This window comes from Lycium barbarum, chromosome 4 (assembly GCF_019175385.1).
Source record: "Lycium barbarum isolate Lr01 chromosome 4, ASM1917538v2, whole genome shotgun sequence".
Lineage (NCBI taxonomy): Eukaryota > Viridiplantae > Streptophyta > Magnoliopsida > Solanales > Solanaceae > Lycium > Lycium barbarum.
Genome location: NC_083340.1, coordinates 22,088,253 through 22,105,298, shown reverse-complemented (window position 1 = coordinate 22,105,298; position 17,046 = coordinate 22,088,253). Strand labels below are relative to the sequence as shown.

The window sequence follows — 17,046 nt, the reverse complement described above, 5'->3', positions numbered from 1 at the left end:
ATTGTGGATCATGATTAACTTTAATTTGTACACGGCACTATGAAAAAGTGATTATCATAGTTTTATAAACAACAGTGAAAAAAAATATTTCTATGATAAGAAGAATGAAAGAAAATAAGAAGAATGAAAGAAAATCATAGCACTACTTGAAATTATACATGACGATTCTAAAGTTAAATTATTTTTAAAATATAAAAATACATCATTTTTTAAAGATAACTAAAAAAAAAATACGGTACATAAACTAAGAAAAAAAACAAAGTACGTATATTTTTGTAGTTTCAATAACTGGGCTAAAATAATCGCTAGGCCCAAAAATGGGATTCTGCGTCCCAGGCCACGTATTTATAATTTGGTAAAAGTACAAGTATAGTTTTAAACAAACTCTTTTAGGTTAAGTTTTAAATATATTTAGGGAAGATATAATATACAATTAAAATTGTGGATTGTAAAAATATTCCGGAAGCAAATATATAGAAGTAATTAATTATCTTAATCATGATTAGGGCTTTACTTTAATTTATTAAATCTCAGTCATTCATTTTAAATTATGACACGTGTCTCCAATATAATCTAAACAAGAATTCGGGAAAATGATGAGAACAGAAATGAAGAGGAGCCGAATCCATAATATTGTTAGGCCTAAACTATTTTCAATGTGATAATATCCAAACACACACACACACACTTTCTAATTACAAAATAAGCTACTGTACAGTATTTGTTTTGTTATTAAATCTTCACTTAATAATAGAATATAAGCTTTACATTACTCTAATTGGCAGATTTGTTTATAAGTTAAACTAATAATTTTCCTCACTCTTATTGCACGATAATTAAGAATAACAACAATCCGCCTCGTGCTTCACATTTAATTTGTCTTTGCATCATTACCAATTGTGTATAAATAATGGTCGAAACCCTTCATAGCAAAGCACTCATCCCAACAATGGCTTCTTCTTCTACTATACCTTTGTGCACCACCACTACACCCTCTTCTTCTTCATCCTTCTTTGCAAAACCCTCTCAGCTTTTCCTCCAAGGAAGGAATAAGCAAAGTTTCAAGGTTTCATGCAATGCCAACAACACTGGCGAGCATGACAAAAACCTTGATGGTGTTGATAGGAGAAATGTGCTTCTTGGTTTAGGAGGGCTCTATGGTGCTGCTAATCTTGCACCATTAACCGCCACTGCTTCTCCTATACCAGCCCCTGATCTCAAATCTTGTAGTAGAGCCTCGATAAATTTTCCTACAGATCCACCTATACCAGTACCCTATCTTTGTTGCCCCCCTAAGCCAGATGACATGGACAGCGTTCCATATTACAAGTTCCCTTCTATGACCAAACTCCGTATGCGTCCGCCTGCTCATGCGGTTGATGAGGAGTACATAGCCAAGTACCAGTTAGCCACTAGTCGAATGAGGGCACTAGATAAAGACCCTTTTGACCCTCTTGGGTTCAAGCAACAAGCCAATATCCATTGTGCTTATTGCAACGGTGCTTACATGATTGGTGACAAAAAGTTACAAGTTCACTTCTCTTGGCTTTTCTTCCCATTCCATAGATGGTACTTGTATTTCTACGAGAGAATCTTGGGATCTCTCATTAATGATCCAACTTTCGCTTTACCATATTGGAACTGGGACCATCCAAAGGGCATGCGTTTGCCTCCCATGTTCGATGTTCCAGGCTCTTCCCTTTACGACGAAAGGCGTAACCCACACGTCCGTAACGGAACCATAATCGATCTTGGTTCTTTCGGCGAGGAAACCAAAACCACTCAACTCCAGACGATGACGAATAACTTAACTCTGATGTATCGTCAAATGATAACTAACGCTCCATGCCCGCTGCTCTTCTTTGGTAAGCCTTACCGTCTGGGAAGTGATATTGACCCAGGGGCGGGAACCATTGAAAACATCCCTCACACTCCTGTCCACATTTGGACTGGTACAGTGCGAGGTTCAGATTTGGGTAATGGCGTCGAGTCAAACGGTGAGAATATGGGTAATTTCTACTCAGCTGGTTTGGACCCGGTTTTCTTTTGCCACCACGGCAATGTGGACCGGATGTGGAATGAATGGAAAGCAATAGGAGGGAAACGAAGGGATTTGGCAGACAAAGATTGGTTGAACTCGGAGTTCTTTTTCTACGATGAAAACCGCAACCCATGGCGTGTGAAAGTGCGAGACTGTTTGGACTCCAAGAAGATGGGATACGATTACGCACCAATGCCCACCCCATGGCGTAACTTTAAACCAAAAAAGACCACATCAGGGAAAGTGCCTACAGGTTCACTTCCACCAGCCAGCAAGGTATTCCCACTCGCGAAAATGGACAGAGCCATTTCCTTTTCCATCAATAGGCCAGCTTCATCGAGGACTCCACAGGAGAAAAATGAACAAGAGGAGATGCTGACATTCAGTCATGTCAAGCATAATAAGTTGGAGTATATAAGGTTTGATGTGTTCCTCAACACAGACAAGACGGTGAATGCGGATGAGCTTGACAAGGCAGAGTTTGGAGGAAGCTACACCAGCTTGCCACACGTTCATGCAGATCATAATTCCTCTGATAACGGTGTTTCTTTCCAGCTGGCCATCACTGAACTGTTGGAGGACATTGGATTGGAAGATGAAGAAACTATTGCGGTAACTATGGTTCCAAAGAAAGGTGGCGAATTTGTTGCCATTGAAGGTGTGGAGATCAAGCTTGAGGATTGTTAAGTCCCGCTTTGGTGACTATGGTGCCAAAAATTTCAGCGTGTGTTTAGTTTTCATTTCTCTGTTAAAATAACAACTGGATTGCTGATTGACTTTCCAGTTGTTGCTAGATCTGGAATAAATGTTTGTCTCCATGCAAATTTCTATGTGATTCTCATCTTTATGTCGGCTTAATTTCATTTGGTGTTGTCAAAGATCTATGGTGAAACAAGACGAGGTAACAACATAGCATGTATAATGAAACAAAATCTAATCACTGAATGGCATATTTAATCTAATGGAGTATGATATTTTACAACTTAATTAGCCTAAATGATTGCTTTAATATTAGCACTCAATTCTACTTTATGAGTACTCCTTGCGCCTCTCCCCTTCTGCTCTTAGATATGCATGAACTAGTGATGCTACAATTTTCGTGCTTTTAGTCAAAATATATAAGGAGGAGGGGTTACATTCCTCAGATTGATAGCACATCTATTAGCTTCCATCATAGGCACTCCAAGCAAAATTGTTGCAACTTGAAGGCCTTTCAAGTGTCATACTCTGACGGGTCGTTTGGTTGTAAACAAGTTATCTAGAATTACTTATCTTGGATTAGTTATTTCATCCTCCTCATAGGGATAAAAAGAAATCTACAATCCTACTATATTATCCCAACCAAACGTGAGATAAACTCATCTCAATTTAATCCCGGAATTATTTATCTCTTATCCCTCGTACCAAACGAGCCCTAACATATAGAACATAGTATGATAACATAAAAGAGAGAAATTTAGAGATCTCCTTTCAAATTTTGCTTCGTAACTCTAGAACGGTGTGACAAGAAATTGTTCTAACAACGGATTGATGAAATTAGTGATCAATTCCGGTGATAAGGCTTCCAATATTTTTTACAACTAATATACAAAAACCATATGAAAAAACAAGAAGCACTACAGAAAATAGTGAAGATTAAGCCATTAAGGGTATGTTTGGTTTGAAGGAAACAATTTTCTAATTATCCATATTTGATTACATTAAATGTTTAGGAAAATATTATATTAACCGAGACATTTTCTCTCAATTTGTTGAAAATTACTCACCCCAGTGGAAGTCATTTTCCAGGTCAATGGAGCTAGCACCGGCCAGATTCTTTGCCCCTCTCCCTATTTCCCAACATAATTCCCCACCTACGATCTTTCTCTGCACATAATTGAAAAATATATTTATAACGTAGAAAGTGAATATCTATAATTTTAATAACCAAAAGTGAAAGATATTACTATAATATATAAGAAGAAACAGAAAAAAAATCATAACACTACATGAAACAAAATTAGTACTCCATCGTCCCAAAAATATTGTCTTAGTTTGACTGGGCATGCAGTTTAAGAAAGAAATAAAGACTTTTGAATGTGTAGTAAAATACAAGTTTTAAATAATTGTGTGGCTATGAATCTTTTTTTAAAGTTATATTGTATCTAAATATAGAAATGTGTCATTTTTTGGGACAAACAAATAAGAAAAGTAAGACAATCTTTTTGGTACGGAAGGAATACTATATATAAACGCGAATCCGAAAGAGTTGTCATCCTCACAGGGGCACAACAGTAATTTTATAAGGCTTAATGCATATGTGGCCCCCCTAAACTTGCACCTTTTTTTCATTTTGGCACCTAAACTAAGCGTTGTTCCTATTGAACCCCTGAACTCGTCCTCAAGTGTGTCTATCTGTTACACCCTATAGTTTTGTATGTTGAGATTCAAGCTACCTTTCAGGAGGTATGTGAGATTATATGTGTTTATCTTATGGTTATGAGGTTTTACGTTCATATAATAAGCTATGGAAGGATTGGAGGACAACTGATTTAAGGAAATTAAGTTTGTGGGAACTTTGGAGAAAATATGAAGGGTAATTTTGGCCCAACTTGGAGAAAGAATATCTTTTAGTATATGAAAAGTTTTAAAGCAAAGTACAAGCCTAAATTGAAGTTCAGGAAGTCTAGTTTCCAACGCAAAAAACCGCACGTCGATTGGACATCGGAATCAAACGTTATGAGCATTTTAATACAGACTGTCCGAGCAGAGGATTTACTCTGCGCAAATGCGCCCCAAGGTGGCGCGAACGCGCAGAGCAAATTCTAGGTCGGTGTAGACCGACTCTAGAACATTATATAAGGGGGTTTACCCCTTCATTTTTCATCCAAACACCCCCAAACCTCTCCAAAACATTCTGGAGAGTTCCCCCAACTTCCGTTCATCAAATTTTACCGCGAATTAAGTGAAATCTCCGAATTTAGGGCCGGACAGCGCATAGTTGTGATTATAAAATCGTATTGCGACAAAACTTGGCTTGGATTCATGGTGTAATTGAAGATATTGCAGTTCTAGCGGGTGAAAGGTATGAATCTTTCCTTATAAATATTGATTTAAGCTTATTTACGGAGGAAAAGTTATTAAATGATCGTATAACGAACTTATGGATTGAGAAATTTGATAAAACATCGTGTGGGATGTTTATGGAATATATTAGTATTGATAATATTGTTGTTGATGTTGGTATTGTTGTTGTTGGTGGTGGTTGCTGGACTGTGATTTCGGGCTAGGCACATAAACATGGGAGATGCTACCTGAAGTTCGACAGATTCTAAAAGGATTTTAATTAAGGGCTTAAGACAAGTGTATGATGGTGAGCCTAACAATAGTATGAATGATTTTATATGTAGATTGCAAGACAGGCGGTAGGTTGGAAAGTCAAAAAGTAAGCTTCCAGGTATGTTAAGGCTAGTCTCTTTCTTTCAAAAGCATGATTCCTATGTAATGATTCCTGTTACACCTCGGAATTTCGAGTTGTTGCGGGGGAAATAGACTAACGCAAATTAAGGTATATATGGTGTCCCTACAAGTAAGAAGGGATACTTAATGATCCTAATTAAGATTCCAAAGACATTTGAGGAGAGAGAAGAAAGCTTGTTGGAGAAAGTTAAGGTAGAGAGTGTCTTACCCCATGTACAAATGTACCAGCAGGTATTCCTGGTAATTTACAGGACTATAAGTGGAGCAGATCAAATCGACGAAATCTGAACTGAATCAGAAAAATTCTGTAGACACCAGTCACTGTCAATGGGCCGTCGACATGACGACGGACCGTCACTGTGCACCGTTAACACATTTCAGCAAACTGGAATCAGCAGGCGCGACTGAACGGGACAAGGCGACGAATCCTCGACACGTCAAACCTTCGACCCAACCGTCAACATGTTTCTGCAATCAGGGATCTACAGGCGTAAGTCGACGAAGCAAGTCGACGGGTCATCGACCCGCTCGTCGAACCGCTTCTCTGGAACCTTCCAGTTTCAGTTATAAATAGACGACCCTTGTCTATAATTTTCGGATTTCACTTTCTCTCTAAGTCTTGGAAGCTCTAGAATATTCCTCACACCATATTATCATATATCCAAGGGAAATCAAGGATTAAACACCAAGAATTAGCAAATCAAGTGGGTGGATGCTCACTAAGGTTGGTGGAGATCAAGAAGTTCTTTTGTATTGAACTGGGGTTTTTCTCCAAGTGAAGTATCGTCACCCAAAGTCCATTCCTACATCATCAGAGTTGAGTTTTATGTTCAATTCATGTTATTAAGAACATTGAGTGGTTGAAATATTTGGATTATGGAAGGAAGAAGAATATGGAGTGAAAATATGGAAATAGTGATATTCTTGAATAATTTTTAATTTGAAGAATCTATTCATTATGACATTATAGATTTTCTATTTGGGAGTTGTCTTATTTTATGGAGGAAGTTGTCGAAACAAAGGAAATGTCGCCAAATCTTTATTAGCTCGTAGTTGCTTTAGCTTAAGCTTAAGTATGTTTCCAGTTGTCTAATCTTAGTACAAATCCTCTTGAAGGTAGAATCGCGAGCTTGAAAGGCAATCAATTAGACGATAGAGTTAAAAAGATATAAAGGTATGTAAGGCTATTCCCCTTCTTTCAAAGGCATTACTCTTACATTGTGATTTCTTCCCTATGTTTCCATGACTTTCTTACATCCCTAAAGATGAAAGTGAAAGATCTTTAAGAGCTCCTTATGAGATAGAGGTATATTCTATGAGAATGTTGATGATAATGATGCTTTCATAAGCCTGATAATCCTATGTTTATGATTTCATTGATGTTATGCCTTGTTATTGCCTCACCTCATGATACTAGTTCTTTCAAGGCGAGGCATAGCGATGACGATGTTCCATAATGTAATTGGAGGTTCCCGACCTTACGTCACTCTGATAAAGTAATAGCTTTTATTTGAGCTCCCATGCATGCTTTAGTTTATGTACATGTAAGATTACATCGCGCCTATACGGCGGGCAGTACCACTATGGTGAGCGTAGTGGGCGGCTTATGGATGATCACACCGTGTCTATACGGCACGGGCAGCACCACTAGTGGGCAACGTGAGATGGTTACCCCGGATACAGGCTAATGATGTTATTGATTCAGACAGTTTGTGTATGAATGTGTGATATGTTTTAAAGGTAAAGGTGAGCATGCACGATTCCACCTCGAGAGGCAAGCAATAATAGTTATCTTTTCTTCTTATGCTTTCTATATTTCCTTATTATGTTACCATATATGCCTTAGATACTCAGTACACTGCTCTTAGTGACGTCCTTTCTTTTATGGAAACTGTGTTCATGCCCACAGGTAGGCATGGAGACGGTGCCGACACTTAGGAGCCTGTTCAGCGAGTTTGCAGGAGCACTCCACTACTCCGGAGTCGCCATTTCTTGGTATATGCTTTTGTGTACATGTTGGGGCATGGCGGGGTCCTATCCCATCCTTACGATTCCAGTATTCTAGTTAGAGGCTCGTAGATACTTATGTGTGGGTTGTAGATGCTATGTGACTCCTTCATCGTATGTTCTGTACATCATTTTAGTAGCCTCGTGGGCTTATGCATATATACATGTTTTGGGGAGATATTTGGAGGTTGTTTCATGATAAGTCTTGTGTCGAGAGCACTGTATGCCCAGATTGAGTATGATAGATGGTATGATGAGTGGTGCTCGGTAGTCAGCTCCGGATACCCGTCATGGCCCACTAGTTGGGTCGTGACAATTCCATACATATTCTTCATAACCTTCTTACTTCCAAAAGTTAGAAGTTCATGATTCTTAAAGGCTCTTGATGATGTTAAAGGTGAGATATTTTCTATGATGACCATGATGATGATGATTTCATTTCTAGAAATTCCAAAGCTTATGATTTTAAGGCTACTATGAGATTATCGAGTTATTTCATGCATTTCTTGATTCCATTCATTGATGTTGATCTCACCTTATGATTTTGTTCCTTCAATGTGAGATGTGTTCATGATGATGGTTCCCTAATAATAATCTAACAAGTTTAGGAACAGGTTCTTAAGGGATGTTTTATAGGACATGAATAGAGTGCTAGCAGAGGATCTCTAATGAGGTATTTAATGTTCAAAGAGAGGTTTATGTTGTATCTTAGGATTTGGTTATAATCTAGTCAAGCGGAAAGAAGTACTAATGGCCTGAGTTATGCTTATAAGTCTTATGGGATTATGTAGGTTAAGCGATGACCATGAGAAGTGCATAGAGATTTCTTGTAGAAGCTTGGTTATGGTGTCGATTATAACTACCATTGGTCTACGACCAATAGGGAAATTATTACCACCGTGCTACGGCCGGTTGGGCAGTTACCACTAACCAGTCGGGCAGTTGCGCTCTACCGTGAGGCGTTAATCGGAGGGGCAGTTACCACCGTGCTACGGCCGGTCGGGCAGTTACCACTGATCAGTTGGGCAGTTAGCTCCAGGACGATAAGTAAATTAGAGACACAGTATGATACATAGATGTAGTTAAGGATATGAGAGTATAAAGAGATATGCGTACTAGATTCTCATTAGTAAGCCAGATGTGCCAAGTTGATTCTTATCCTTCTTTTTTGTAGAATATGTTTATTATGTTACATTTACGCCTTACATACTCGGCACATTATTCGTACTGACGTCCTTTATTTTATGGACGCTGCGTTCATGCCCGCAGGTGTAGATAGACGGGACGAGGATCTTCCACAGTAGGCTGCTTTCAGGTACTAGTTTTGATTGGTCGGCTCCACTTCTTCTTGGAGCATTGCCGAATCTAGGTTGTATATGTATTTTGTGTTAAGGGTATGTCGGGGGCCCTGTCCTAACTTATGTACTTCAGTCATGTTCTTAGAGGCTTTGCAGACAGATTCTTGTGTACAACTCAGTTATGTTTTGTTAGTGGACATGTTGACGTCGCAGGCCCATTGTACATATACATGTGCATGATATTATATTCATAGTTGACCTTCTTGGCCTTTTTTGCCATATGAGACATAGATGACGCAAGTACAGTTTGGTTTGCTCGGCCTCAGTAGGGTGTCGGGTGCCAATCACGCCTCACCAAGGTTGGGGTGTGACACTATCAAACACAATTCGACTTATATAGCATATATGATGAGTTTTTTTTCTCTTGCGCGTGAATGTCAATCTCATCCTACGTGTAAAATTCAACCAATTAAACCCCCCCCCCCTCCCCCCACCCATTTTAATTATACACATTAGATATTAAGCCTCGTAAAAATCCTTTTCAATTATCTCCCATATTATTCTCCTTTTCAATTTTTGCTTTTAACAAAAATCACAAGCCAAAAGATAACTAATGGAAGCGTTATTGAGAAAAAAAAGGTTACTTTTAGGGCCAGAAACAAAAGGTACTTTTGTGGCTAGAAAAAATTTCAGCTTTTGGTGTGCCTATATAAAACACACGGCAGCAAAATCATGTGAGAATTTTAAAAGATGAGCAAAGGTAACGTGAGAATAATATGGGAAATAATTAAAAAGGATTTTTAGGAGACTTAATATCTGATGTGTATAATTAAAATGGGTGAGGTATTTTAATTGGTTGAATTTTCCACGTATGATGCGATTGACATTCACGCGCAAGGCTAGAAAAAATGAAACTCATCATATATGCTATGTAAGTTGGATTGTGTTTGATAGACACACTTGAGGACAAGTTCAGGAATTCAATAGGAACACCGTTTAGTTGAAGTGCCAAAATGAAAAAAAAGTGCAAGTTTAGGGGGCGCATATGCATTAAGCCTTTTGATAAATTGACATTAGCTACACGTGACTTCCTTTCTTGTCTATTTCAAATTTTGCACTCATTCTTTTTTTTTAGCTTCATTCGTACGTGGACCTTTATTATTAGTGTATGTTGATATTGTTGTACTCCTTGGTATCAATTTATGTGCTATAATTCAAATTTTGAGAGTCAAATAATTTAATTTTGATTGTGAATTCAGACATATGATCTTTAAATTTTTTGAGATAAATTTTACATATTCAGAAACTAAGTAAAAAGTACTATAAGACATAACAATTGACAGTTCAAAATACTTAAAACATATGTGAAAAAATTACGATCAAAGAAAGATTTGTTTGAATTTCGAAATCTGAAAGGTGCCACATAAATTGCGACGGAAGGAGTAAATTTTGTGAATCTTTTCTTTCCCTTAAACTCTCTAGTTCATATTATATGGTATTTTAATTTTTACATTTAATAGAAAATAAATAATTTTTTACATAATCAAGAAGCTATTAGTAGTTTTCTTAAATTGATACTATTTAATTAAGGGTAATTTAGTGAAAATACATTTTTCTTTCTAGGAGTAAGTTATTTCTTAAGAAGAAGTGTCAAAGCTAAAAATACCCTATAATATGGATCGGAGGGAGTATTGAATTACACTTTACATTATATGTCTTTATACATTTTGGTAAAATTTAGGCAACTTTGGAGCCACATTTTCGTATTCAACTAGAGCATTTATTAGATCTTACTAATTGCTCTTCTGTTTTAATTTATGTGAAAATTTTAGTTTTTTGAGTGTAAATTTGATTAAAATTTGAAAGCTTAAATCATCACTTTAACTAGCATAAACTCTTCCCAAATGATATATCATGAGTGAAATTAGAACTTACTAAATATTAAAAAAAAAAGAACTATTTCTATCTATAAATAAGGAAATTATATGCTCATAAATCCATAAAAATGTTACATTTCTTTTATTTCAATTTATGTTTTCAGTAAGTTGTAACTATTTTATATAATATATTTTAAATCATATTACTTTACAGAATGTCGAGTCATTTGTATCTTTTTGGTATTTGCTAATTCTCCTGCCAAACCTCTTTCCTCACAAACAATTTTTTATTTAGAAATTATCTGATTAAGTGACTAAAAAACTTTAATACTTATGAAGACTTACCAAATACATGTTTAACGTGTCACTGAATTATACTTCATCCGGATAAAAAAGAGTGTCCACTTAATTATTTTCAGACCCCTTAAGAAAATACTAACTTCTAGACAAAACTAGATAATTTGACTAAACTGCCCCTAATTAAATAGGTATTGGGATTTGATCACATAACACTTAATAGTGACAAATCTGAAAAAATAAGGTTAATTCTTTCTTGATTTGATAAGTGGACACTTTTTTTTACTCAAGAAAAAAAGGCTAAGTGGACACTCCTTTTGATCCGGAGGAAGTATTAATTATGGAATAAGAATATATGATACAAATTATACTTTATAATTAAAATATTATAAAAATTATACTTCTTTAATTAAAATATTATAATTTGTATACATTGGGTTTGACCCCGGACTTAGCACGAGTCTCATGTAACTGGTACACTATAATAAAAGGAAAAAAATATATAGTGCCTTTTCTTAACAAGAATGGAGGATATTTTTATGATATTGTTAGGGGAATTGTTTTTCTCCTTAATATCAAATAGTGCAATATATTTTGCTCACTAGCCAAATACTAAAAAATATTTTTGAAAAATACTATTTACTCATGACTAACCAAACATTAAAAATAAATTAAAACTGTTTAATACGTGAATTTACTATTTCATCATATTATGCAGTATATTATGTTGGGTTTACGAGCTGCGCCGTACTTAAACAGCAGTTAGGCATGAACTGGCGATTTGAATAGATCTTCTATTTCTTAACATGCATAAAATCACAACTGTGGTTAGTATTAAATTATTGTAAATAGCCAATTAATTTTATAAGAACCCTACTTTTGGATCATCTAGATGGATGTTTCCTGTCTTCGTTTACATGCTCTCGAGAACAGTCCAAAGGACGTGAAATAGATTTGCAAAAGGACAGCTGTAAAGAATAATTAAACAGCACATATGCTGAACGTACGTGTAATCATTGTACCTGGGCATACGTGATGGGTCTTTACTCATTGATTGGATTTTTGTAGGAATTAAAACTCCCTATTTTTTATGTGGCGCTCTTTTATTTTTGAGATTCAAACTCAAACTTTAATTGATATTATAAAATAAATTTTTCTATCATTTTGACATGAGAAGAAATGCAATTTATAATATTTTTTGTATAACTTTAAATATTTGAATTTTAACTTTGAAACATTGAATTAATTTAATTTAATTTAACTTAAAAAAATAGTCAATTTGCCTTTCGTGAGGCGATAAAAGAGAGTAATATTACATGTATAGATATTATGCTTTATATTACTAAAAATAATACTGCAATAGTATCAAGCGGACTAAGGAATTTGTATCGCGAATAAGTAGTTAATTAAAAAAAAAATTAGAACTATCCCAAATTGGTTTTGCAAAAAACAGCTCCATGTCTGCATATATGATTGTGTTCTAGAAAGTGGTGGTTAGACCAATATTGTTACATGGGGCAGAATGTTGGCCAGTCAAGAACGTTCACGTTCAGAAGATAAAGATAGCAGAGATGCGAATGCTCAGATGAATGTGTGGTCATACTAGGAGGGATAGGATTAGGAATGAAGATATACGGGAAGAGGTCGGTGTGGCCTCTCTGGTGTATAAAATAAATCATTTAAGTAAAATAAAAGATACAAACATGGTATTGTGACTTATTTAGTCTAGTCAATATCTAGATTGACCTCATATTATACATATGATGGACTGAGTTTATATTAGTATCTATAGATGTCCTCGTTTAAAGTTATGATATATGATATCTAAGGTCACATGTTCAGTATTCAAAGAATGTTTTAGGTCTTTAGATGTCACGGCCTAATTATTTATGTCTTGATGGCACCACAGTTCTAGCACGACCATGATCAACAATAGATGTTATGATTTTGCTCTGTGTCACTGTACAAATCCTGCAATCCCAACCCGTCCACTCGTTTTGTTTTTACTCTGGTAGTGGCCTCAACATTGGGCACAATTTATCAACAATTTTTTAATCTATTGGTAAAATATACAATAGACAATTGCTAAAGGAATGTTGAAATTCGTGGTGGATCTTGAGAATCCTCTATTTCGATGCTGAAAATTATTTAAGTAATAGATTCGCGAGATAATGCGGAAATCATCGTTATGGACCCACGATTGGCATCAAATTATAAAGAGTAAAAATCACTCCATGATCAATTATGGATTAAAGCTAATAATGATGTAGGAAACGTAAAGAACGACATTAAAATGGCGAATATTAAAGTAAAAGGAATAATAAAGCATATTTGTATTATTGATAACTAACTACATATAGAATAGTATAGCGTCCTTGTGATGCAAGAATAAGATAGACAGGACCGTGTATGTAATGTAGCCAAATATGTTGACTAGCTAGTCCTTCAGAGCAAGTTAAAAGAAAAAAACATAGTGCTATTTTGTAAAAGTACAAGCGTAAGACCAGTAAAGAAAAATGTAGTTAAATGTGTTGTTTTATGTCCTGTATGATAGTGTTTGATGCCTCTCTAACCGATTGTTTGTCTTGTATTTATAGTTGTGGGGGTGCTTGGTGTTCACCGGCTAACTTGTAGGTATTCAACTAGTCTGTTAAATGAAGCTACTTATTGGGGTCGATATATGCTCCTCTGATCTCACGAAGGCTGTTAATTGTGGATATTGTTGAAGATCAAGAAGCTTAAACAATTAATGGAATAATTAATTTATCTCAATTCTACTTTAATTTGGTTAAATTTCAAATTATATTTGAAATTGATTTTAAAATTGCAATAAAGTGGCCACAATTTAAATATGGAAAAGTGTCAAATATACCCTTCGTTATATTTTGGGTCCAAATATACCCCTACTGTTAAACTTTGGGTCTAAATATACCTCTCCTCCGTTAAAGTTGTCTAAGGTGGACATCCAATCCTACATGGCAATGACACTTGACAAGGTGGATGCCATGTGATACGCCACCTCAGCACCCCAAACCCATTTTACCCTTCCCCTCTGTTTGTTCTTCCCCCACTAAAATTTTCTTCCTCTCCACACCATCACTACCATAACCGCCACCAATTAGAGCTCTGAAAAAAAAATGTCCTTCCAATTATGCACCAGGTTATCAAAACGTTAGAACATGAAATTTAGTGGCACTAATCTTTAATTTTTGGACCAATCAAGCCAAGCTAAGCAAAAATAACTTCAATGATGGTTTAATGAAATTAGTTGGATAAAATGCCATCCCATCCCAGAAATATCAGGAGTTGAAGCTGAACCACTAAGGAGAAGATGGGTGCCGAAAGCGTTAGATATCATATTTGAATTCTTACGAAATTGAAGTTGTTTTTAGCTAAAGATTGTTGGGTATTATGTTGTCGGGGGATTCGAGCTTCGAAAGAGTAACAAATGGTAATGGTGGTGGAGAGGAAGGACATTTTAGTGGTGGAAGAATAAATAGAGGACGGGGCAAATGAGTTAGAGGTGCTGAGGTGGCATGCCACGTGGCATCCAACTCATCAAATGTCATTGACACGTAAGATTGGATGTCCACCTCGGACAACGTTAACAGAGGAGGAGTATATTTAGACCCAATATATAACGGCAGGGAAATATTTGGACCCAAAGTATAATTAAGGGTAATATTTGACCCTTTTTTAATAGTACGGGGGTATATTTGGCCCTTTTCCGATTTAAATATGATTATAACCATATTTTAAATTCCCAAATTTTGATAAATTCTTGAAACATCATGTCCTTCCTTATTCCTTCGCCCGCTTTGCTTTTTTCATAAGTATCATAGCCTTTTCGTAAATATTTGCTATCAGTAGACACTCGAGCATCGATAACTTATCACCATAAATAATCGTAGAAAAAGATCATTTATATTTAGCTACGAATTCTTTTCGTCATCAATAGTTAAATCATTCAACTACAAATTTAAAATCGTCGTTATTTAAAACATTGCATATTTTGTGACAAAACATTGTTGTCACTAAGTCACATGCTGATTAAAGACAATAAATTGTTCGTCACTAATTGTTTACATTATTAGTGACAAAAATTAATGTCACAATTAAACATAAAACTTTGTAGTTATATCTTACAACACTTAACTAAAAACTCTAATTTGTCGCTATTATAAAAGCATAATTTTTGTGACGAGATTCTTTTCGTGTTCAAAATTTAACTAATTTTAAGACACATAATGATTTGTCACAAATTGGGTACATTATTATTGACAAAATAATTTGTCACTGAAAACACAAAATTCGTGGCTAATTTAACTCAATAAATGGCGCCAACTGATTTTTTGGTGGGAAACTTAGTGGACAAAACTTTGCTACGAAATTCAGTGTTTTGTCACTAAAAGTATGTGGCTGATATATTTAATCACAAAATGTATTTTTTGTCACAAAAAGTGAACAATTAGTGTCGAATTTTATATTGGCTAATAATTTCGTAGCTAAATATCACATTTGTTGTATATCATCAAATAACTCTTTTAGCTCTAAAACTTTTATGTATCAAATTGTGATATATAACTGCATTACTGAATTGTTCGAACATATATATTTAGAATATGCAACATTCATCATCTATTTTTAAAGGTATTCAAAGGGTTTATACAGATTTTGAGCTCAATTCATTGTTTTAAATTAAAGATGCATTGGATGCTTTGGGTTATCTTTAATTTGCTATTAAGTTAATTTCTGATGAGCTTGCACTCAAATTCATAAGTTTGTACTCAAGTCAACATGTAAATTCTATAATCACATTAATATGATGTACCAGATTTAATTTGTATACATGAGGAATCTAAACATATATCTTATTACACATGAGGAATGAACTGCACCACATTTGTTACAAATTCTACTTTATATAGAGGCATGCAAAGAAGTTTATAACAAATTAAATTACTAAGCAAGTTAACAGGTTTAATACAGAGATGGATCTAAGATTTGAACCAACAAAAATACCGACAAAAATAAAGTGCATTATCCCTTCCGACAACCTCGCACCCACTAATTATGTTCACCATCTCAGACGAAAAAACCTCATGCAGTAAAAATTCTGCACAAAAAGCAGATGGATTTCGATTTCACCCAACAGATGGAGAATTGATGAAATATCTTTTACTCCATGTGTTAGGAATACCTTATTCTAATTTTGTTCCAATTAAATACGAAGATCCTTATTCTAAAGAGCCATGGGTTATTTTTAATGGTAAAAAAGAGAAGACTTTGTATTTTTTCACTGAGTTGAAGAAAAAAAAGTCAGAAAATACAAGGTATGTTAGAAGTGTTGGAAAAGGTTCATGGAAATCACAAGACAAAGGGAAAAAAGTGTGTAGTGAAAGAGGTTCACTTTTGGGATACAAAAGAAGTTTAAGGTACCAAAATTCAGGTTCACCACAAGATGGACAGTGGCTAATGAAGGAATATTCACTTTGTGAAACTGTCAAGAGCTACTTGCGTCAACGTTCTCGTAGTTATAACAAAGATAATTACGTACTTTGCCGAATCAAAAGAAAGGCTGCAAAAGATGATCCAATTGCCCAAAAAGAGACAATTGAAGTTGAAGAGCTAGATGAAATTATTGATCCTCCTCATGGCTCTCCTTATTTATCAAACGATGCAACAAAATTGCGTCTTGCCAATGGAAACTACAACCTTTAGTTTCATGAAAAGGCTACTAACCACCAGTTTAGCTGGTCTTTTTGTTATATCTTAGCTAGAAGTAGAAATTAGATACATACTATAGTTTTGTGTGTATATATATTTATACAGCACCGATTTGTGCAAATATACACAATTTCACTAGTGATGAAATATATTGTTTGGAGTCAAAAAAAAAAAAAAAAAAATCTAAGATTTGAAGCTTATAGATTCAAAATTCTAATCCGTTAAAGTTATTAAATTCTAAATTAATAATTTTAACATATCTAATGAATTTTTAATATAACTACAGAATCTAGACTAAAGCTATTAAATTTGGTCAAATAACTGGAAGGCCGAGGGTTTA

At 35.1% G+C, this 17,046-nt stretch overlaps 2 protein-coding genes across 2 annotated transcripts; both read left to right on the top strand.

Moving 5' to 3' along the window:
* Nucleotides 1-929: 929 nt before the first annotated feature.
* On the top strand, nucleotides 930-2,899 carry LOC132635540 (polyphenol oxidase E, chloroplastic-like). The gene has a single exon (XM_060351973.1). The coding sequence runs from the start codon at nucleotides 950-952 to the stop codon at nucleotides 2,726-2,728; it is 1,779 nt and encodes a 592-aa protein (XP_060207956.1). The 5' UTR covers nucleotides 930-949; the 3' UTR covers nucleotides 2,729-2,899.
* Nucleotides 2,900-16,052: 13,153 nt separating this feature from the next.
* On the top strand, nucleotides 16,053-16,700 carry LOC132637277 (NAC domain containing protein 50-like). Its single transcript, XM_060354390.1, has one exon. The coding sequence runs from the start codon at nucleotides 16,053-16,055 to the stop codon at nucleotides 16,698-16,700; it is 648 nt and encodes a 215-aa protein (XP_060210373.1).
* Nucleotides 16,701-17,046: the final 346 nt, after the last annotated feature.

What these genes read in the sequence shown, in the direction of transcription:
- LOC132635540 (XM_060351973.1), top strand. Translation starts at nt 950, where the DNA reads ATGGCTTCTTCTTCTACTATACCTTTGTGCACCACCACTACACCCTCT.
- LOC132637277 (XM_060354390.1), top strand. Translation starts at nt 16,053, where the DNA reads ATGTTCACCATCTCAGACGAAAAAACCTCATGCAGTAAAAATTCTGCA.